At 39.6% G+C, this 24,489-nt stretch overlaps 2 protein-coding genes across 12 annotated transcripts in view; one reads left to right on the forward strand and one right to left on the reverse strand.

Annotated features, from left to right (window-relative positions):
- The window catches only part of SSH2 (slingshot protein phosphatase 2), a 246,257-nt gene extending 225,130 nt beyond the window's left edge, over positions 1–21,127 (reverse strand). For 6 of the 10 annotated variants that reach the window (XM_082371844.1, XM_082371840.1, XM_082371834.1 and 3 more), the window contains exon 1: positions 20,831–21,125. In XM_082371844.1, coding sequence (XP_082227970.1) covers positions 20,831–20,893 — 63 coding nt within the window. In that variant the 5' untranslated portion in view covers positions 20,894–21,125. Of the gene's footprint in view, positions 1–14,886; positions 14,946–20,830 lie in introns of all 10 variants that reach the window. The other 4 variants (XM_082371832.1, XM_082371842.1, XM_082371839.1 and 1 more) reach the window with 3 other exon arrangements.
- Positions 14,954–24,489, forward strand: part of EFCAB5 (EF-hand calcium binding domain 5) — a 138,782-nt gene continuing 129,246 nt past the window's right edge. For both annotated transcript variants that reach the window (XM_082371828.1, XM_082371829.1), the window contains exon 1: positions 14,954–20,229. In XM_082371828.1, the coding sequence (XP_082227954.1) occupies positions 20,177–20,229 (53 nt within the window). In that variant the 5' untranslated portion in view covers positions 14,954–20,176. The remainder of the gene's footprint in view (positions 20,230–24,489) is intronic.

The following is a 24,489-nucleotide window of genomic DNA, read 5'->3' on the forward strand; positions in this document are numbered from 1 at the left end:
CCAGGGTTATGTACCAACTCTTGCCCCACAACTCTGAAGGCAGGGACTGATTATTTTAAACATTCTTGCACCCTTAGGGCCTGAAATATGAAAGACACTCAACTAAGCTGTTTTAGATTGGTTAATTAATATTCATCAGATATGGATACAAGTTATTTTTGGCTATTTCCAAGAATCAAATTCACCTTCAAAGGAAGATTTGCTACCTTTGGAGATACTTAAAAGAACTGAAGGCAATGCCAAAAAAGGAGCTCCAAAGATACTAAGCAAAGTTGCATCATTTGCACAAGTACATTGTCCATTTCCCTTGGGGACTAGACAACAGTCTTTTGAATGTATAAGCTCTTTCATATTTTTTAAAAGAATTAAGCTTATTACTCAAATCCTGGAACTCCTTAACTGAAATCTTCCAAATAAATAAAGAAAAAACTTAAAGTCCAGAGCCAAATTGGCTACTCTTCATCAACATCTGCCTTAAACATTTTCTTGCTTTTAAAAACTCTCTAATTCTCTCCAAGATAAGACTAGCAATCAGAGTCAAAGTGCATCAACCCTGCCAAAATCTTAATTACGTTTCAATCCATTCCCTAAGTTTTTCATCAAGAGTTTCTCCAAACCTCTCTTAGCTTTAGAAGATTTATTATTAAAAACTATACTCTTCCTTATTGTAAAAATAACTTACGTTTCAATACAACTTCTCTTATAGGAAATTTAAAACATCTCCAAATCTCTGTATGTAGGAAAAGAAATGTCTAAGTATCTTTCCAGTTATCCATACTTCTCCCCCTTTTACTAGCAAACAGTATTTCCCGGTATCATGGCAATACCTGCACAGCTATAAAGATACAAAAATCAAGTCTCTATTAGACCTAGTTCCATAACTACAGTAAGATTAAAAAAGAAAAGAAAAGAAAAGAAACACCATAAAATAAGACTCAGTAGCTGAATTTAATTAACTCTAAATGGATAAATCATCCGATCGAAAATGAATGGGTCTCAAAGGACATAAGGAGAAAAATAATCACGGATAAGAGACTGTTATATATTTGAAGTCTTAAAAGTATAAGCTAATTATAACTCATATATTGTAAATGCCACACAAATTCCCATGGTCATATAGCAGTGATATTTAATGATTCTTACTATTAAACTTCTGGAACCAGGTACCTACCTGTACAGATTCCTGAGAATTCCCCATATGAGTTAAATTCTATGGGAAAATTGTCAGTATCTGTTATTACTAGTTCTCATATTGAGTAAAGAAACACCCACCCCATTACTAACATACTACATCACTACATGAGTCACTTTAAAACAAGATTTTCCTCCTTCGTTTAAAAACAAGACAACTCTATACCATGCAACGAGTGATAAGGTACAAATTTAGACAACTTTACTTCCAGTAGAATATACCTGACAGCACTTGAACAAAAGCATTTTATTGATCTTAGAGTTTTACTTTCTATCACTGTTATTCTTACTTTTAAATTCTGGATCCTCAAGAAAAACATTCAGAGGTTGCATCCTTGCCCATAGTAACCTGCAAAATAAGTACTTCCTCTGAGAAAAGGGGGGTCTATTTGTCTTCCTACATGGCAATTTCTTAAGCTATATTTATGCCTTACTCTTTATGTGATTAATTATATTTGAAGCACCACAATCTGACCCAAGCAACTGAAGTCCCAAAGTATTCTAAGCAACAACTGCATGTTATTCAGAAAGTAAGTGTACAAAGATTATGGTATCATTATATATACAATAAGCACTTTTTGTCAGTGGTATAAGATCTTGTCAGACATATGTGTCAATGCTGTAATACAGATCACCTGTAACTGTTTAGGGTTCAGTGTAGCTTTACTTGAATACGATTAACATCCTTGATGACTGACTTCCCAGATGAATTTTATCATTAGGGCTTCCTGACATCTTGCATTCCACTTAATATCACTTTGTCTTTTAAAAACCTTTACATCATAAATTTAAAAGCAAGCAAAAAATTTTTTGCATTAAAAAAAATCAAAATATTCTTCTGTGTAAATGACATACATCCAACTTGAACAACAAAAAAGAAAGAATTAGCATATTTTGGGGGATCATGTTAATTTTGGCTTATAAATTTGGAGGCAGTAATGTTAGAGTTTTCCCTTGAAATACAATTCATAACCCTCATCTTAACCCCTAAAATAGTGACATTATTCCCTTGGCTACACTCATCTGTCATAAATTTTGGCTGGTGTGGCAGGAAAAAAGAATCATCACTGGTCCATGTTGCACATAGGAGTCAAGCTAAGCCCTGGACAACTTCAATTTCTTCATCCTAAAACAGCACATGTTATACCTATGCTAACAGCAATAGCTACCATTTATTGAAGGCTTAAAAGGGCCAGGTTCTATGCTAAGCATCTCACAAATAATAACTCTCGAGTTGCATCAAATACACATTTAATTTATGCTAATTTGATTACATGTGCTCATAAGAGAATAAATATGAATGAAAATATAAGTTATGTTATAGCTCACATGACTTTACATGCCATTACATTCAACAAGTTCATGCAGGGGCTTCTCTGGTAGCCCAGTGGTTGAGAATCTGCCTGCCAATGCAGGGGACACGGGTTAGATCCCTTGTCCGGGAAGATCCCACATGCCGTGGAGCAACGAAGCCCGAGTGCCACGACTACTGAGCCTGCGCTCTAGAGCCCGAGAGCCACAACTACTGAGCCCACGTGTCACAACTACTGAAGCCCACGTGCCTAGAGCACGTGCACCGCAACAAGAGAAGCCACTGCAATGAGAAGCCCGTGCACCACAAAGAAGAGTAGATTCCGCTTGCCGCAACCAGAGAAAGCCCATGCGCTGCAACGAAGACCCAACGCAGCCATAAATTAATTAATTAATTAATTAAAAAAAAAAAGTGCATGCAACAAAATGAGCATGAGATGGGAGAAACTGTGTCCCCTCAGACAGTCTCAGTTACAGAGTTGTATGCCCAAACCATGAATATTGTTCTTTATGTGTGATTTAAGAGATTTTTTTCAAGGGTAATTTTGACTATAATTTGATTTTTTCCTATATGTTAACTTTCAAACCCGGCTAAGGTGGGACTTCACTGTCTCTCATTTGGTCTTCATAAAGAATCTGTGAAATAAGTACAAATATTAACCTCATTTTACAGAAGAATTAACAAGCAGAGAGATTGTGCAACTTGCTTGGCAGAGATAGGATCCAACTTAGGTCTTTCTGATTCCACAGCCTCTGCACTTAACCACTATGCTATACTGCAATATTATATGCCCATTTTCCAGATGAAGAATGAGAGGCACAGAAAGTTTAAGCAAACTTGTCCAATATTACACTGTTAACAAGTCTTTATAACAGGACTTAAATGCAAGCTTTCTTTTTTTAAAAAATAAATTTATTTATTTATTTTTGGCTGCTTTGGGTCTCTGTTGCTGGGCGTGGGCTTTCTCTAGTTGCGGCAAGCGGGGTCTACTCTTGGTTGCGGTGCGCGGGCTTCTCATTGCGGTGGCTTCTCTTGTTGCAGAGCATGGGCTCTAGGCACACGGGCTTCAGTAGTTGTGGCATATGGGCTCAGTAGTTGTGGCTCTCGGGCTCTAGAGTGCAGGCTCAGTAGTTGTGGCACTCAGGCTTAGCTGCCCTGTGGCATGTGGGATCTTCCCGGACCAGGGCTCCAACCCATGTTCCCTGCATTGGCAGGCGGATTCTTAACCACTGCGCCACCAGGGAAGCCCCAAATGCAAGCTTTCTAATTTCAACATTCTTTCTGCATTATGAAAAGATATCTCTTTTCGACTAGGTTACCCTGGAAACCTAATAAAATAACTAACTGATAGAAGCCATAACAAGTAGTAGAGTACTAAACTAGGGCGGGGGGGGGGGACTGTGATAATGTGTCCACAAACCAGTGGCCCACAAGACAAATCTGTGCCACGGATGTGTTCTGTTTAGCTCTCAAGATACATTTCTTTAAATTTCATTAGTTGTTATGATAGATAAAGTTTGACAACAGACATTCCAAACATATTTCTCCCTTGTTGCCACTCAATGATTAAGATGGAAAGTCATATAACTGCACTTCCCAGGCTCTCTTGCAGCTAGAGATAACCATGTAACCTAAATTCTGGCCAGAGACTTAAAGAGAAGTCAGCTAGAAATGGGGTTGGTTTCCAGGAAAACTTTTGCTTTCCTAATTAAAAGTAAAGCTAATTGCTGGCACTGTACCTTTCACCCCTTCTTGCATCAAACATGGATGTACTGCCTGGGGCTACAACAGACATCTTTTATGTGGAGACAAGTATAAAAATGGGAATCCAACATACTATCAATGGTAGAACATAAAGACATAAAGAGCTTGGATCCTTATGGTATTGTTAAGCTGCTGAATGAGTTAGTCCTGAACTATATGTCTTTGGATTTCCTGCTAGACAAGCCAAAAATATTCTTATGTTTTAAACGGTCTTTTGTTACTCGTAGCCAAAAAATCATTCCCAGACAATTCAGTTGCCAACATTTAAGAATCAAGAGATTTCACGTAACAGTCTGCATTACTAGTGTTTCTTGAAATAGAAGACTTTTCCCACAACACTGGGTCTGCACTCTCACTTGGTCACAACTGGCAGCCCCTGACAATACAGCTTAAAGTCTCCAACTTACCACAAGCCCCATTTGGCTAATTTCATTAATTTTGGTCACCTGCATAATCCCACCGCCACATTTAAATGTGTGACCTTCTGTATTATACCTCTCAGTAGGTCTAGCCTAGAACCCAGGTGCCTACTTGAATGCCTAGCATTGCAGAAAACCTCCAATCAATTCCTACTAAAGATGTAGTACAGAGCTTTTACTATAGCAAAAACTCTCCTGAAACTGCCCAAAAGATGAGTTATTCTGAACTTTATCACTAGAACCAAACTAGAAACTATTTAACAGGAGTTAGAATAGTCAATTTTCTAGTTCTGGAACTCTGTGAAACCCTAGGAAGCAATATTTATGAATAAACCCCAAGATTTCAACAGTCATCAAAGGTCCAAGAAACCTGCTGGATTTGTTTCATAGAAGTAGCAAGGAAATATAAAAATCACTGCATCCAAATTCCCCAAACAAGAGACTGGGTTGTGATTCAGTAATCTTAACAATAAGGGGAGCTTGCACCACCACTGTACATTACTGGTAAAAGGTTTAGGGTTCTGATGTCCAAAACTATTAAGTCAGAATTTTACAAAAACTCAAATGTCACAGGTGACGGATGATGTTGGGGGACATTTCAAAAAGGCTGTCATTTAGGATAGCTAAATAATGGAGACTTTCACTAGAAGCAGTTTTGAGAAATGACACACATCTCAACTGTCAGAAGACTATTCTTTGTCAATTCTTTGGACAAATAATATAAATGAATGGCTGAATTATTTTAAATATCACTCATGTGTGCTCACTGAGCATTAACTTTTGGACTCATATGCTTAGTGCAAAAGGTCACTGCATCTTTATCTAAAAAGAATTTTAATAGCTTTAAGGGTAGCTGTAGATAACCACAAACTACAGTTTTCACTATCTTCAAGTGCACTTCATTACATATCACTTCATTACCATTACAAGGATGGTTGTGCTAATCTCAATCCAGGGTGTACAGCTTCTCATGAAGTGACCCATGTGAAAGTAATACATATTTGACACAATTCAGTAAAGACCCAAATATATCACCTATAATAAATTCGCTTTGGAAGCCAAGCTTCCAAATCATATAATCATATTAATCTTTAAAAATTAAATACTATTATGTAATAATGTGCAAAAAGCAAAGAATTAAATCTACTTAACATTAGTAATCACTAGCAGCTACCGAACACTCACTATGCTATAGTCCTAGACATTGTGTTAAGCTTTCATTTAGTTATTTCATGAAAGCCAACAAAAATCCTATAATGTAAGGAAACTGAAGCTTAGAAAGGTTATTTTCCCAAGGTCTACACCTAGTAAGTGGGAGAGCTGGGATTTTACCTCCAGAATCTGGCTCTAGAACTTAAAGTCAATTTAACCACTATGCTACAATACAGCCTGCTTCCTTAAGAACAAGAATTTAAGACAGAAAATCATTATTAAGTTAGCCAGAGAGGGAAACTGTCCTTTGGGGTCTGGATTTGGCAGGGAAGAAAAGTATACTCAGGGTCAGTGTACAGAATACTTTTCTTCTGAGGGATATAATCAAGAAAGTTTTAGCAGGATTAAAAAAAAATTCATTATTTCAATATCACTGTCACATTGGCTACTGATCTTGAAGAATTCTGCTCTCAATTTCCAGAATGGTATTTTAGAAAGTCAATAATAAATCAAGTGAAGTAGGCAAAAAGGAAATGAGAAAAGAGAACTTCCTAATTTTAGGGAGGGGGTCAAGAGATAATTATCTTATAAGGCATTTTCTAAACTATTGACCCATACAGTTTCAAATAACACTTTTGTATATTTGAATATCTTCCAAAGGCAACTGTCCATTTCAATAAGTTCTTTCCTTGTCTTTGAATTAGGACCACATGTGATCCCATTCTACACTATAAGGTTTCACTTTGGAGTCCACACAACTATTGCAGAAAAGTTATTTCTAATTAGAGAATCACTATTACAGTTATTTCAGAAATGTGAGCCACAAATAGAATACAAAATTTAAAAGTACAAAATCAAATGGGAGATTTCAGCATATAAGAAGAAAGAATAAAACCCAGAACCTCAATCATCCAATTTTCTAGATCACACGTTCAAGGTAAGGCAATCTGTTTTAAAAAGAGTACACTGTACTAGAAGCTTAAATGATATAAAGTCTTATGCACAGTAGGAACTTAATAAATGTTTGCAAGTGAATGCCATTCAATAAAGTGAAAAAAAAATCTATGGGAAAAAACAAAACAAAACAAAAACATGAGCCTGGGACCTGTTAAAACACTATCTTCCTCTAAGTGCCATGACTCACCTGAAAAGACAACTGGAAACAAACCAACCACTAATTTGGTGAGCAATACCTCTCTTTCTAACTTTCCATGTACTGGCACTCTAAACAAGCTCATGAAACAGAGAGGTTCCAATCAGCCTTGGGCCTTTAAACTTTTTCACTTTGCGCCACAACTAGTCTTCTATAAGACAATTTTAAGAACACAAGAAGACTTCTCATGGTTTTGTTTAATAAAATTTTCTTTTTTCTTTTTTTTAAACTTTGGGTTTATTCATTTTATTTATTTATTTATTTATGGCTGTGTTGGGTCTTCGTTTCTGCGCGAGGGCTTTCTCTAGTTGCGGCAAGTGGGGGCCACTCTTCATCGCGGTGCGCGGGCCTCTCACTACCGCGGCCTCTCTTGTTGCGGAGCACAGGCTCCAGACGCGCAGGCTCAGTAATTGTGGCTCACGAGCCTAGTTGCTCCGCGGCATGTGGGATCTTCCCAGACCAGGGCTCGAACCCGTGTCCCCTGCACTGGCAGGCAGATTCTCAACCACTGCGCCACCAGGGAAGCCCCAAATTTTCTTTTTTTAATCTTATAGATTAAAATCCTACAAAAAATGGTGCTTAAATGGAAATCGCCTAAGCATATTTTCTTTCTCCTAAGAGCCCTATATTTAATTTTCAAGATTCTATATCCCGCAAGAATGTTTTGTAGGCAAGTGGAGGAGTTCCTGGATTTTTCAGCCACACCTTGCCTAACCAGACTTCCTTTACAGCCAGCACAATTTCCTTTGAAGTTTAATTGGAAACCACAGAATCAGCATAAAAATGCTGAGTTGAGAAAGCTGAAGCTTGTATAGACAGATCAAAAAGGCAAATCAAAATATTGTGCTTATAGAAATCTTAATGCAATTTTTTTCAGTACTCTAAGAAGAAATAGGTTGTCTCTATTTTCTGACAGGTTCAATAATAAAAACTGTAATCAAAGTGCAACCAAAGTCTGAACCAAAGCTCTCTTGTTATATCATATGTGAGTTCATCCAGTTGCTTTAGAAATGCATCTTCAAAAAGCTGCATTCAATTTCTACTGTCAACTGCTTGGTATAGCTGGATTAGACAGATCATTCTTTTCACCTATTGTTTCCTTATACAAAGATATATTTAAACCCATAAATACATTCAATGTCCTCAGAGTCTCCATATTTAAAAAATATCTATTTACAATAGCCAGGACATGGAAGCAACCTAAGTGTCCATCAACAGATGAATGGATAAAGAAGACATGGTACATATATACAATGGAATATTACTCAGCCATAAAAAGAAATGAAATTGAGTTATTTATAGTGAGGTGGATGGACCTAGAGCCTGTCATGCAGAGTGAAGTAAGTCAGAAAGAGAAAAACAAATACCGTATGCTAACACATATATATGGAATCTAAAAAACAACAACAAAAAATGGTCATGAAGAACCTAGGGTCAAGACGGGAATAAAGACGCAGACCTACTAGAGAATGGACTTGAGGATACAGGGAGGGGGAAGGGTAAGCTGGGACAAAGTGAGAGAGTGGCATGGACATATATACACTACCAAACGTAAACTAGATAGCTAGTGGGAAGCAGCCGCATAGCACAGGGAGATCAGCTCGGTGTTTTGTGACCACCTAGAGGGGTGGGATAGGGAGGGTGGGAGAGAGGGAGACGCAAGAGGGAGGAGATATGGGGATATATGTATATGCATAACTGATTAACTTTGTTATAAAGCAGAAACTAACACACCATTGTAAAGCAATTATACTCCCATAAAGATGTTAAAAAAAAATCTGTCAATTTCTGTTCTATTTTGCTACATGAGTCATAACCTCGATCATTAAAAACACCAACATATTCAGTCTATGATACAAACTAAGGTGACCACTTACAGTGGCTACCATATAGCCAAACATTCAACAGATTAATATGCTGCTGGACTTGCCTGGTAGCACAGTGGTTAAGAATCCGCCTGCCAATGCAGGGGACACGGGTTTGCACCCTGGTCTGGGAAGATCCCACATGCCGCGGAGCAACTAAGCCCGTGCGCCACAACTACTAAGCCTGTGCTCTAGAGCCTGCGAGCCACAACTACTGAGCCTGTGTGCCACAACTACTGAATCCCGCACACCTAGAGCCCGTGCTCCACAACGAGAAGCCACCGCAATGAGAAGCCCGCACACCACAACGAAGAGTAGCCCCGCTCACCGCTACTAGAGAAAGCCCGCGCGCAGCAACGTAGACCCAGTGCAGCCAAAAATAAAATAAATAAATTAAAAAAAAAAATGCTGCTAAGCATGGCCTAGAAAACTGATAAGCTCTCAAGTGAAAAATTTTTTTAAAGATTACAGTTACATTATTATTCTGTATGGTGCTCCAGGGTCATTACAAAATCAAACACAACATACTTTGTCATGGAGATTGGCATCTAGAGCTGAGATTCCCCAATTTTTAAAATACAGCTATTATTGAGTTAAAAAAATACAAAAGAAAGAAAAAAGGTAACGAGAAACTAACCCTTGAAATAGGCTATTCATTTGAATTATACCGCCATAAAACAAATATCCTCCCCACCAAATCTGTGTTATAACGAAAAATTGCTTAATAACCAAATAGCAACTCTAAATCACCATCATTATAAAAATGACTAATACTTCATGAGCGCATGCTTATTTGGTGCCAGGCATGATGCTAAGGCATTCTCTCATTTAATGCTTATTTCTGTGAAAGAAGTACTATTATTACCCCTATTTTACAGATGGGCAAACTGAAGCATAGAACAGTTAAGTGAGTTGTCTAAGTCTAGTAAGTTGTAAAGGCAGGGTTCAGATTCAGGCAGGCTGTTTCCAGACCTTACACTCTTTACCACTATGCTAGACTGCTTCATGTTGCTACAGGCATTTCTGAAGGCCTAAGAAGAGAAATGAAAATACTTTTAGGGATTCCCCACTCCCATGTGATTTATATTAGAATCACTGGCAAATACTATTTTTATTCTAAACCACAATCACTTTCTTAAACCCCAAAGAATCAATGAGCTTTCCTAATAGACTAAGATAATGTGTTATGAGTTGCTAACCTGTGGTTTACTTTAATTCCTGCCTGAGATGCGCTAAATATCATAAATGTGAAAAAAGGGCTCTCCCAAATTGTTGCTCTTTTTATAAAACTGTCTGAAGCAACAACTGGAAAATCATTGCTCTAATAATTAACTTGCACAGAAATGTCTTCCCTTAAAGTTCAATAAATATAATTTCATACATTCACCTATATGAAGCAGTAAAAAAGAGGTTGTCGTTGTTTTTCTTTAAGTGGGGGAAAGTATAGAGGTGGGAGAGGAAGAACAGGCAAGGGGCAAGGTAATATCTACAAACACACATTTTTCAAAGATAGAAGCTTCAGTATCTGGCTACCATGCCTTAGACAACAATATCTTACAATAATCACCCTGTAGAGAAAACTGGCTTCTAATTGTGAATGGAACTGGAAGAGATTAATATTTAGAAATAATAAACATATCTTTCATTTTCTTAGCTGCAAAAATCTTTTGCTCCTCCAACTTTTCCAATTGATCTGTTAAACATTTCCTGTCCAGCATGCCCTACAGAATTGGTATCTTCTTCCCATGTTCACACTTGGTTTGTGCCTCTCCTATTGCCCTCACCATACTAGGGTTTGTTTTGTTTTGTTTTAATTCATGCTTAGCTTATAGCTGCCTTCCCCTACTAGACTTTTAAATTCTAAGGCAAGGATAATGCCTTATATCATCCCATAGTGCTTGAGAAGGTTCTCAACAAACTTCTGCTGAACTGAGTTTATCAAGTACCAAGGCATAAGCAGCAAAATGACTCAAATTGCAGTGACTTAAACTAAAGGAGGACAAACAGGAAGCAAAATGGTCCAAAAAAGAAAAAAAGAAGAAGAAATCAAACAGCACCTAGACACTGAGACTAATTCTAACACCTAGAAGGTAATTTAGTCTAGTAGTTGGTCTCTGAGTGTGACAACCAAAGTTTAAGTCCCGGCTCTGCCACTCCTAGCTGGGGGAGTCTAGACACCTCTCCGAAAAATCAGTTTCTTCATCTGTAAAATGGGAACAATTATAGTACTTCTTCAAATCATTGTTGTGATGCCTGTTAATGCTGAATCCAGTGTCTACAGCACAGCAAACACTTGAAAAATGGTAGCTATGCAGTTATACTTTAAGGTTTCTTGCTCATATCACAAATTTCAACAAATTCACTTTAAAGGAAAGCCAAAGTAAGGGCACACGTGTTACAGTTCAAAAGAAGTTATCTTTGCTTCTCCAGCCCCATTTTCTGCACTTTAGACAGCATCAACACTGTACTGCTTGTGGTTTCCAGCACACACGTGCCATTTCTGGCCCTGTGCCTTAAGTTCATGCTTAGAAATGCCTGCCTCCCTCCTGCTACTCACCCTCTAATTGCTGGTCAACTCCACTCACTCGTTAAGGCTCAACTCAGAAGTCCTTGCTGGCCTTCTTTCTCTTCCTCAAGGCTTATACATCAATTGTAATTACTACACTGTAATATAATTACTTATTTAATACCAATCTTTCCACTATACTCTAAGCTTCCTGAGGTCAGGGACTAACTGGCTGCTGGGTCCCCAGTCCTGGCATGAATAAGTAAAGAAATAGATACCTTCAGAATCAAGTATAGCACAGGATACAAAAAAGGTACTAAATTACTTCAAAAAAAAAAAAAAAAAGAATCAAACAGCTCCAAAAAATCTAGGCTGCAACACAGTACATTACTTCTGCCCATTTCTTTCTAAGCATATCCTCTCCCACCAAGTAAGTGAAATTATTTCACTTTCAGAAAATCAAGGGAACCATGGGACTTTCATTACATTTTGGAGCCAAGATCACCTCACCTGACTTTCTCTTGACAAACAGGAAAATGAGGGGCACTGTTAACAGCAGCTATACTGCTCAGCTGCACAAGAAAATGCAGGGCAGTTTGTAAATGTATCTGAAAAAGACACAGTGCTGAGAACCAGAGTAAGAGAATGGATGGCATTACCTGCACAAAACAGCACTCAGTACCTATTTGCTGATTAACAAGATTCCTTAGGTCTCACCTCCCATGTACACCTGACCTCTGGCATATTTCAAATTGGGTAGAGTCGTATCAATAATCAAACTGCTTGGTTTTTTTTTTTTTTGAAATAGTTTCCCTACTACAGCTAGGTTTCTTGAATGAATGAACAAATAAATGAAACACATGGACATGAGAATGCCTACTATGGGCTAGGCACTGTGTAGCCAACACGACAGCAGGCATTTAATGGAAAAACTACAAAGCTCTAAGCTGCTGGAACCTGGAACGATATGCAACGGTGATACACAGGAAGGCAGTGTGGGCTCTGCATGGTGCCTTTTTCAGACAGGGCATAATCTAGAATCTGCTCCCACTCACTAAAGCCAGATAGAAAGGACAAGAGACTTGAAGACACATTTTAAGTACCAAAGAACTGCTCTTCCTCTGGACTTTCCAGACACCAGTCAAATTTTAAAATCTAATCTAGTTTAAGTTTATTTTCTGTCCACACAACTTTTTTTTTTTATAAATTTATTTATTTTTGGCTGCGTTGGGTCTTCGTTGCTGTGCACGGGCTTTCTCTAGTTGCAGCGAGCGGGGCTTACTCTTCATTGCAGTACGTGGGCTTCTCACTGCGGTGGCTTCTCTTGTTGCAGAGCATGGGCTCTAGGTGCACAGGCTTCAGTAGTTGTGGCTCGTGGGCTTTAGAGCGCAGGCTCAGTAGTTACGGTGCATGGGCTTAGTTGCTCCACAGCATGCGGGATCTTCCCGGACCAGGGATCGAACCCGCGTCCCCTGTGCTGGCAGGTGTACTCCTAACCACTGCGCCACCAGGGAAGTCACTGTGCACACAATTTAATGAATACTAAATAATACGTGCTAAACTAACTAAAATCCTGTGGGAAGAGCAATGGAACTTCACTGGAACACACTCTAGCTTATACCCTAATGTAGTATTTCCCAGAGGTGGAATTAGAAAAAAGGAGTGATTGTTTCATAAAATGAACTGGGACAAGTTAACTATTTGGAACAAAATTAATTTAATATTTACCTCACACCATGCAGTAAAATTAAGTATAAAAATAATCTATAAAACAACTTAAGAAAATATCAGTGAATATTTCTCTACTCTATTGATGGAAAATTGAACTAAGTAGAAAAACAATGGAAACACACACACACACACACACACAGACTCTGAAATGACAGCATTAAAATTTTTTAATGTCTGTACATCAAAATGAATAAAAAACAAATAAAACAGAATGGCAAATGAAAACCAAGGCAAAATGTGCAACATAACAGAAAAAGGTTAATATTATAAGTATATAAAGAATATTTACAAATCAATATGGCAAAAATAACTCCATGATGAAAGCTGGGCTCATCACATGAATGACTTAAAAAACAGGGACTATAAAATAAACAATGGTAAGTATTTGAAAAATGTTTAACCTCTGACTTAAAAAAAAAAAGGCGGGCTTCCCTGGTGGCGCAGTTGTTGAGAATCTGCCTGCTAATGCAGGGGACACGGGTTCGAGCCCTGGTCTGGGAAGATCCCACATGCCACGGAGCAACTAGGCCCGTGAGCCACAACTACTGAGCCTGCGTGTCTGGAGCCTGTGCGCTGCAACAAGAGAGGCCGCGACAGTGAGAGGCCCGCGCACCGCGATGAAGAGTGGCCCCCGCTCGCCGCAACTAGAGAAAGCCCTAGCACAGAAACGAAGACCCAACATAGCAATCAATCAATCAATAAATCAATAAATAAATCTTGAAAAAAAAAAAAAAAAAAAGGCAACTCAAAACAATAATAAAATACTAGTGTTGAAGAGAGTTCTGGGGTCAGACACCAGACCTATAATCTTGGGCAATTCATTTTACTTCCTTGAGCCTCAATTTTCTTTGTAAATTGAGATAATAATAACTAAACCACAGGAGTGATGTAAAAATTAAACAGTATAATGCACGTAAGGTACTTAGCACAGTGTTTGGCACACAGTAAATGTTCAGTAAACAAGAGCTCTTATCATGATAAAGAAAACAAATGATGACACTATTCAGGGCCGATGAGGGTACAATGAAGCAGACATTTTTATACACAGCTCGTCAACAAAATTTGATTCAACTTTTATGGAGGACAATTTAGCAATATTTATCAAAAGTCTTAAGGGTAGGGACTTCCCTGGTGGAGCAGGGGTTAAGAATCTGCCTGTCAATGCAGGGGACATGGGTTCGAGCCCTGGTCCGGGAAGAGCCCACATGCCGCGGAGCAACTAAGCCCATGCGCCACAACTACTGAGCCTGTGCTCTAAAGCCTGCAAGCCACAACTACTGAGCCTGTGCTCTAAAGCCTGCAAGCCACAACTACTGAGCCTGTGCGCCACAACTACTGAAGCCCAGGCGCTCTAGGGCCCATGCTCCGCAACAGAGAAGCCACCGCAATGAGAAGCCCACAACAAAAAGTGGCCCCCACTCGCCCCAACTAGAGAAAGCCCACGCACAGCAACGAAGACCCAATGCAGCCAATAAATAAATAAATAAAAATTTTTAAAAAGTCTTAAGGGTGGTCATATTTTTTGGGCTTCTAGAAACAAATCAGTCTTTAAAAACAATGGAAGAACTCAAAATGGAAAAAACTGCTAAATACGACTATATCCATCGATCCATCCATTGATCCACAGTCCAATATTTTTGACCCTGGTGATACAAAAATATGTAAGTAGACCTAGTCCTTGGCTTAAAGGTTAGTTGGGGAGATAAGCAATCAAACAGTCAAGTACAATAAAGAGATAAGAGCCACGACGGATAAGTATAGGGTGCTATGTTGTGCACAGAAGGAGCACCTACCATAGTCTGGGAGTGGAGTCAGGGAAGCTTCCCAGAAGAAGTGACATTTAAGCTGAGACCTGAAGGATGAGCAGGAATTAGTCAGGTAAAGAGATGAAGGGAAGGTGTTCCAGGTAAAGGGAACAGCATGTGCAAAAGCCTAGAGATCAAAGGGAGCATGGCATGTCAGCGTGACTGAGCAGTGTGCAAGGCAGGGACTTGGGCAGAGACAAGGCTGAAGAGGTAAGCAAAGCTGCCTTAGTAAAAGTCTTGCTAGCAAAACTCTGGAGTGTAGACTTTATTCTAACGGTAATACAAACAATTAAAAAGCAAACAGTTTTAATAAATAAAGGGGTAATATTCATAACGTATCAAGAGAATACACAGATTGAAAAGAATAAATAGCTCATAAAATAGAAATACAGGATTATAGTGAAGGTTGAACAACTCTGTAAGTTTATAAAAAAACACTGAATTGAACACTTATTAAAACAGGTTTATTTTAGGGCCTGTAGTCTATACTTCAATAAAATTATCTTTTTAAAAAGTTAACAAAAATGCCTAATAAACATCTAAAAAATATTCAACTTGTCTAATAATAAAATACATATCAAGCCAACTAGGTACTACTGTTTATCTTCAAAAATTACCAATGATTAACAATAAAATGAGAATAAGGCTAAGTGTTAATAAGGCTAAGAGAATTGAGCATTCTTACACTATGTTGGTTGGAATAAATGTTAACTGCGAACAACTGTCCTAGGAAGTATAACTATGTAACAGGAAACTTAAAATTGTATATACTCTATGATCCAGTAATTGTATTTCTTGAAATCTTAATAAATGTTCCAAAATGCAGTCAAATATTTATGCACAATGATGGTCACTGCAATGTAATTTATAATAGAAAAAAAGTTAGAAAAAACCCGAGATATTCACCAATAACGGAATGGTTAGAATGAGTTATAACTACTCAACGCAGCCATTTAAGTGATTTGGCAATACATCTATGATATATATAAAACTTTTTTAAAAAGCATACAAAATTATACATACAGCAGCATTTCAGCTATGTAAAAATACAAGCTCAGATGTATGGCACATATCTTTTATTCTCTTTTCTGTGCTTTTCCATATTTTCCAAATTTCCTACAACTGGCATGTATTATTTCTACAGTTCAAGAAAGTTTCTAAAGCAGTCTTCAAAAAAATTAAAAAGCATCACTTTTAAGTATATACTTTATATAAATCAATTTCATATTTGCTATGGCTTTATTTTCTCTGCCTAGGGAGAGAGGTGTGGTCATATTTGAATATATATAATTCAATAATATCTATTTATCCTACATCCCCATTTGTTTATATATAAATTATATATATATATATATATATATGAATTGCCCAATTAATTAAAATGTGCATCTTAAACATCAAGACTTTGGTGAAACTTGGATGCATCTCTATCTGAAAATACACTTCACTCAATTCCGACTGCTTAAACCAAGACAAAACAAGATTAAGCCTTCTTATGATGATTTGGGGTCATCACTATAACCACATAATAGTTGCTCTGAAGGAGTATTGGGTTTTAGAGGGGTATTTGTCCTTACATTAAGTAGTCCCTAACTGCTAAATTTTTTCCTTGGGTCAGCTATTTATAGGTTTTCTTCCTCCTCCCTTGCTGTAAAACCATTCAACTACTATTTCCCAGAACTTTAAGGAGCCTGCCTTTAGTAGCACCTGCCCCTTTCCATTCCTATTTTGCTGCTGGTAATCTTCTAAGAGTATGGAAACTAAATATTCAAGTTTATAAGATTTCTATGTAAACCAAGAGATAATAGGCTTCAAATAAGGGTACCACCGAAAAATGATTTGTACAAGACTTGGATGATTCTGTTCTAGACAGTTAAGACAGAAAGTCAAAACAGACAATATATAAACGAACTCAAAAGACAGTGTGAGTTCTTGATTGCATCTCAAGTCTTGATTCCTTTTCTCTATTGGCAGTCAAGTTCTCAGGATCAGAAACTAATATGCTGTCTCTCTTATCACTCCGTGGACCAGGAGCCAAGGAACTTAGTTCTACTGCAGGATCTTATACCAAACAGTTTTGCAATCTTCAGCAAGCCTTTTAACCTTGGTATTTGTCCTGCGTAACTTATGAGGCTATTCTAGAATTAAATTAGACCATGAACACAAAACACTCTGAAAAGCATAAAGCACTTTTACAAAAGTAAAAGATTTTTATGGTATTTCATTGTATTTATATAATCCTGGATCAATATAGGTATCCATTCAGAAAATTCATACCAGAAAGATAGAAGGTAAGAGATAATTCCTAAATTGCCCCCAATTAGTTAGAAACATCTAGAAGAATATATTCCAAGAGTTGGCATCTCTGATTCCTCCTCCCCTATATCCAATCAATCCCAGGTCCTTTGCATCTTCTCCACAATCCCTTGCATCTGTCCTTTTCCTTCCCTTCTTTCACATTCCCAGTTCATGTCTTTATTATGTCACACCTGGGCTACTGTAACAGCCTCTAACCTGCTCCACTCATGCCCTCTCTCCCTCTCAACTCCCTCTGGCCCACAGCTGCTAGATCAGTTTTCTTAAAACACCACTGTGATCATATCTGCTCAAAAACCTCTGAGAACTCTCCATTACCTTCTCTATCAAGTTCAAATTCCTAAGCTCAGCAGTCCCTTTGCAGCCCTAGCTGCCTCCCCACCTTTATCTATGACTACTCTTCGAAACAAATCCTTCCTCAAACTGGTCTATTTAAGTCCTTCAGATATGCCTTGTACGTTCCTGTCTCTAAGTCTTGGTGTATATAGCTTCTTTCCACCTGGAATACTCTCTACTTCCCAGCTTCTATCTCAGCCTATCCTTCAACCTATCCTTCAAGGCCTAGTTCAAGAGCCACCTAACTATGTATACTTCTCTTTGATTAACAGGAAGGAAAAAGATGGAAGATTCTAAAGTTAGACACATCTGTGTTTCAATTACATCTTCAACAGCTGAGTGTCACTGGGTACATTCCTTAATAGCTCTTTGCCTCAGTTTCATCAGTAAGATGGGGATAATAGCAATTTCCCTTGGGCATACTGTGAGGAGTAAATAAGTTAATCCATGTAAGGCACTTACATGTTACATATTGTTATTACTACTACTGCCATTAGTGAATTTATCTTAATTTGAATTCAGACAATACATATGGCCATTTACAAACTGGCTGTTCATGTACATACAGTAGCATTCCCCTCACTCTCCTTTTCTACTCTCTCACGTTTGTTCCTCCTCTAGTCCCTGTCCCTTCCCTCACCCCCTCCCTCCCAAGATTATTGACCCTGATAGATAGGGTCAATATCTTATACATCTTGGTACTATAATAGTCATTCACACCCAGTAGATGATCAATAGATTTGTTTAATCTCTAATGAAAGAACACTGAAGAGCTGACGGTATTAAAATGTCTTACCTCCTACAGTGGAAAAGCGTAACAGAATGCTTAAAATGATTAATTAAAAAACCCTAAATTTCCAGCCTCACAAAATTAAATCTCTCCTTTCATGGTTCTGTAGATTCTTTCTGCTCTCTTTTAAAACAAACAACTCAACTTATTCATGCAGCAAGAGATGCAACAGCAAATATATTCAAGTCGGAAAGCAGTCAAATACTGGAACACAAGGACCATGAGACAACTCAGCTGAAAAAGCTCTGGATAAAGTGGAATAGGAAAACAATTTAAAGGGAAAGGTAACTGGGTCATAGTCATGCTAACAATGCTGACTGTTACACACACACACACACACATACACACACACACACACACGTCCCAGGATTCCTTTGCTCCCCAGGCCACATATAAACTGAAATACCCAGGTTACTACAGCAAGTAGATGTAGAAATACCAGTCATTTAGCTCAACAACTGAGCTTATCACATGATCAATTTAATTACCTATGTCAAAAGTGCCTATTAACATACCTCCAGATTCTAAAATAACCAAGTGTTGGCTAATTAAGTCACATCAAGTAGATATGGTACTACTAATCATTCACCTCAAGAAAATTAGTATGATAACGTGATACACATATATTATTATTACAGCATAAACTGCTTCCAACAATGCCCAGGGAAAATCATGTCAATATAATATTGGTTCCTGGTTTGCTGACATGACTCAATTAACCTTCAGTTGCTTTCTCAGCCAAAATCTGGCGTGGTAACCACTTTCTTCCAAAGGTTTACTGGTGGGGTGAATTAAGATGGTCTGATGGTATGTTAGTGACTTTCCAAAAACTAGCATAAAATACCACATATAAGAATAAAGTATATTAAATTTCCACCCCTATGATACTTGTCTTCAGAGGACCCTTAAATATTTCACTAGCTTTCAAGTGCAGTTATTCTCAACTCACATAATCTTCAGAGTTGGAAAGAGCCTTTTTACCACCTCCTAGGCAAAAGGCCCTTCAGCCTTTGCTTGAACCTTTCAGCAATGGGCACTCACTATTTTGCAAGGCAGTCCACCCCACTGTTACAAAATTCCTCCTTAGAATGATTGGAAATCTGCCTCCCTGAACTTCTATCCAAGAATCCTAGCTAGTTCTGCTCTCTGGAAACAACACAAGGTAAGGTAACCTTTGAAGTATAATCACTTCTAGAATTAGGATACAGCTGCCAATTTGGTCACACAAAGTGCAAAAGCTAGCTCAGGAAAAAAGAAACCACCACTCTACACAACAAAATTTTGAAATTCAGGAAACTATGTTAAAATTACAAACCAGCACATTTTCAAGATGTCAACACTCACACACACCTCAGTTAACATATACATATGAAGAGTAACCCGAATTTTTACAGTGGAAGGTAGTACAGCGTTTACTGAATACGTTTTTGCAAGTTGAAACCACTACATCCGCCAACACAGTTTTTTAAATTACTGTTCTGAAGGAAGTTCAAAATGGTTTTTCCAATTTCTCATATATTCATTCCACTTATTCCCTCTAAAACATCTAGTTTTTTTTTTAAGATCCCATTTCCCCCAACTGGTACAATATTTTATTTAAAAAAATAAATATTTTCAGGAAAAAAAAAAAGCCTAAAAGAATGGAGCGTAAAGGAGTGGGGGTGGGGCGAAGGCAAAGAAGGGCCCAGCAGGAAAAGGCTGGTTACTGGGTATTTTCCTTCTGGAAGCACGCTTCACTGGCACAGGCATCTGAAGTAACGAGCCATACAAACACGACCCAAGAACAAGAACGATCATGAGCAATGAGTGTAAGGCATAAATGTCTGTGAGATGTAAATGAATTGGCACTGGTCATCAAGCAGCGCCAGATGCTTCGGGACCTCGCAGAGGTAAGAGATCCAAAGAGCAGAGACCAAGGCCACCCTCTGGGGGAGGGGAGGAGGGGAGAAACCAAGGAGTAACTACCGTTCAGCCCTCCAGTGAAGCCCAACGGACAGGGCACAAAAAGACAGCGAGTGACCAGGGTGAAGAAAGACACCCGGAGAAGGGCGTGCAGTGTGCGAATACGGAACGGGTCCCTGAAATGGGTGCGGGTAAGAGGATGTGGGTGTGTGTATGGGGCAACGCAGGAGTCCCAGGGTCCTCTCCCTGCAGCAGAGCAACAGAGGGTAAAGGAAGGGGGAGGGTGAAAAGCAAGAATGACTCATTCCCGAAAGGAAGTGCTCAAGCCAGAGGAAGGCATGCCACAGGGGGGGGGTCGGGGCGAGGACTGTGAGGCGCTAGGTGCTCAGAGTGATGGGGGCACAAATCAACGTTCTGTAGTTCCTGCAGCTCGTCTTTAAGATGGGGGGGTGGGGGGTTCGCGGCAGCCGAGTGCCCAGGCCTGGGAAGCGGCGCGGCGCGTGCGCAGTGGCGCTCGGCGGGACCCGCTGAGGCAAAGCGGAGCCGCAGTGACAGAAGCGAGCAGAGCGGCTGCCGGGAAAGACTCACCGAGGCGCAGGGGCTGGAGGTAGTGCTGGGGGTAGGCGACCGCTGGACCGTGACCAAAGCCATCTAGGCGCTGCTGGGCTGTTCCGGGCAGGGCATTCTTGTCCTGAGTGTGGGGGGCGGGAGGGTGACGGAGCCGGGATGAGGCAAGGGGTGTGGGGTGGGGATGAGGGGGGCGGGGATGAGGATGAGGAGGAGGAGACCGCGCGAACGGCAGCAGGCTCCGCACCCACCACCGGACTCTCGCAGACTGACGCGCTGAACTGGCGGCTGGCGGGCGGGCGGGCGAGCGAGCGATTCGGCAGCTGCGGGGCACAATGAGCGCTCCCAGTGCGCAGGCGCCACCTGTCAGCAACCGCCTCTCCCCTCGGCGCGCGCCGCCGCCTGGCCGTAACCCTTGAGTTGCCGGAAGCCGGCCGGGTGCGTGCGCCAAGGGCTGCCGCGCCCTCCCGCGTTTCCTCCTTGGCTCTGGAATCACGCAGTTTGGCTGCGCCGGGGGCTGTGGAGTGGGTTGGGGGGCGGGGTCTCGGAGCTGAGGGTCGCTGGAGCCCCCACTCCTAAGGGACGACCATTTTCTGAGGTGGGGCGCACAGCTTAACCCACCTTCGTGAGAAGAAACTGAGGTAAAAATCCTGAGGCAAACGTTTCCAGTTGGAAAAGGGCGCCGCGGGGTTTCAAACGCTTTCTCTGAGCGTGGATGGGGCTTACTGGGCTAGAGACCCTCCCTTTGACCCGGCTCTCGGGGAGGCTTTTTCTGAGCTTTCCCACCCTTCCGTCTCCGAATCTATGTTTTAGGATGAGACTTTGAAAGTAAGAAAGATTTGTAATTTTATACCCCGGGAGTCTTTATGGTACCCTCGTGCTTCCTCTATTATCCTGGCCCCTGCCTTAGGACTCATTCATTATTCGTGAGGTGCAGAGAGGCCGAGCGAGCCTGGGAGGCCGAGAAAGCTGGGCTCACGGAGTTGGAAGGGTCCAACCTGCTATTTACCTCCCACTTGCTTCCTGCTGGCAAGAAGTTCTCTTGGCTAAACAGGATTTGCTCCTAGGGCTTTCCTCTCCTTCGTCTTTAGATTTCATTATTTCATAGACATATGCGGAATGCTGATTAAATATTTTAAAGAAATCGTTTTCTAAAAGGTAAATCGTCAGCTGAACGTAAGCCAAGAATGTAATGAAAAATCAAGATTGAAGGTGGGGGGGAATCGCACTATGCAAATGCCACTGATTGATTACACAGGGCAAGAAAGTTGACAAAGCTGTTTCTCAATTTGAGTGAATGTGCTGGTAAATACTACCATACATATCAAAGCTGTAAAACACACACATTCAGGAGTTTGCAGTTATTAACCCACCGCCTTATCACTCAAACTCTCTTGGATCTTATTGCTTCTTTTAAACTGACAGAGCTGTCGTGAGCTCTTTCTGGCCGCTTTATGGTTAAGTGCCACTAGAGCCCTCTGTGCTGAGCCTTTGTTCTCTCCTTGGGGCCCTGTGGTTGAAATAATTAGCAGGGAGGTTCCATCAAGAATCAGACACTGAGGGTCCCTGTACTGTACAGTCCTATGTAGAATGTACTGCAGAGAAGCCAGCTGGTAGGCTTTTGCCCCCTGGTGGTGGTCAAGAGTGCCTGCGAGACAAAATTAAACAAAGATGTATGGTTCACAGATGAAACAATCTGACTGTGTTTTTCCCAGAGCTACTTAGTAAACAGGAAAAGAGAAGACAAAGTTCAGAAGTAAGAACTTTGAACCAAAGCTTAGGAGATCAAACAGGAAGCTATATGCGTAGGCAAGAATTATACATAGCTGAAAGCTGAATGAAGGCAAATAAATGAAACGTGATTTATAAACCAAAGTATCATTCTAGAAAAAAGTATTATTCAAATCAATAGGTCTTAGTAATGTATTTATATGTTAATTTTCTTACTGACGCAGGGACAGCAACACTGATTATCTACTTTTATGTAGCAACATAATCTTAAATTCTTTTGGAAGATGATAATCTTACAGTGTAAGATAATCCTACAGTGGGAAAGAGCACCACCCTAGGAGTCAGCGACCTGGCTTCTAGTTCCAGCTCTGTAAAACCTTGAGCAAATGGCTTAAACTTTTTGAGCTTTAATTTCTTCATTTCTGCAACGGAGCTCTAACTCACAGGATTCCTGTGATCAAATGAGAAAAAATGTAAAGTGCAATATAAACTGTAAAGCCCCATATGTAATGAAGATAACTTTATTATTCTCATAAGTTTGTTCCAAGTTCAGTGAGCTCTTGCTGAGTGTATCCCATGTGTAGAAAATAGCATCAAGCAGAAAGGTAATAAAAAGGAATGAAAAATACATGATTCCATGCCTTTTCTTAACAGTAGGAGAAGTAGATTAGTGGTCAAGACATGTCTCATTTGTATGTAGGTATAGAACATCATTATTCATCACATCTGAGGTGATAAAATCCTGGTCAAAATTGGGATTGTAAGGTACCCAAATTCACATAAGGCTTGTAACAGAAAGTTAATTTATTTACAGGAGAAATATCTCTTCCTGGCATATACCTTTTAAGGAAACTAAGATTTGGAAATTGTTGGTGCATGTTCATTGATTTATTCACAATTAATTGAGAAAATACCGAGGGTGTATTATACACTAGTCACTGTTTTAAAAACAAAAGTCTATCTACCCCTCATAGCTTGTTAGCAGGAAAAAGCTCATCAAATAATTACAATAAGGTTTAGTGGTACTGTTGCTTCAGTCGCCTCTGCTAGGCCCCAGAAGTACACACACACACACACACACACACATACACACACATATATATGAGAAGTCTAGATATGTACAAAGTGCTTTAGAAACACAGAGAAGGTCTGGGCAAATAAATGTATGCTTTATGATATTGGATTTCAGGCTTTGCCTACAGATCCCAGTATAGCCATGTTGTGAACTGATCTGGATCACATGTGAGCATTTGCAGTCTATGCTCTCTGCGCCGTTTATACCCATTCTTTCCTGGGCTCCACCCTGCTTCCTACTTGGTCTTCTGGTGATCTGAGGGAAGAGGTGTCATAATACGCTAGCTGAATACGAGAAGAGAGAGGCCAAGAGCAGGATTCCCAAAGAGAAAAGTTCTCCTAGCTCTATTTAGAGCACCTTTCTTCTTCCCACCTGTGTTAATGGAGGCCTCCTTGTGCCATTGGAGTTCATTTAACCCTTAACTTGTATTATCACTTCTTCAAGGTGAAATTATAAGGGAGCTTTTGAAATTTCTGAGATCAGCTGGTTCTTAAGCTTTGAGAACCTGATGAAAACTGTTGGCCATCTCTCCAGAAAGATACATTTACATATTTCACACACACACTGAAATCCATTAAGGGGCCCCAGGTTAAGAATCCTGGTTTAAAGGTTAAAGCAATGCTTCTCAACCTTTTTTCATATCATGACATCCATAGAAATGATATTGTTCAGCACACTGGGATAAATTAGAGGGGATTTGGAGGCAACAATATGGGGCTTGGTGAAAAAACTTATTTTCTTTTTATAATTATAGTGAGAAAAATAACAAACATATTTAAGGGTGATATTAAATATTGAATTTGTATAAGCTTCCAAATAAAGCCTCTCAAAAATTTAATGAAAAACCCGAGATTGCCTCTATAAATATGACATT

The sequence above is a fragment of the Balaenoptera borealis genome, assembly GCF_965194805.1.
Source record: "Balaenoptera borealis genome assembly, chromosome: 20".
Lineage (NCBI taxonomy): Eukaryota > Metazoa > Chordata > Mammalia > Artiodactyla > Balaenopteridae > Balaenoptera > Balaenoptera borealis.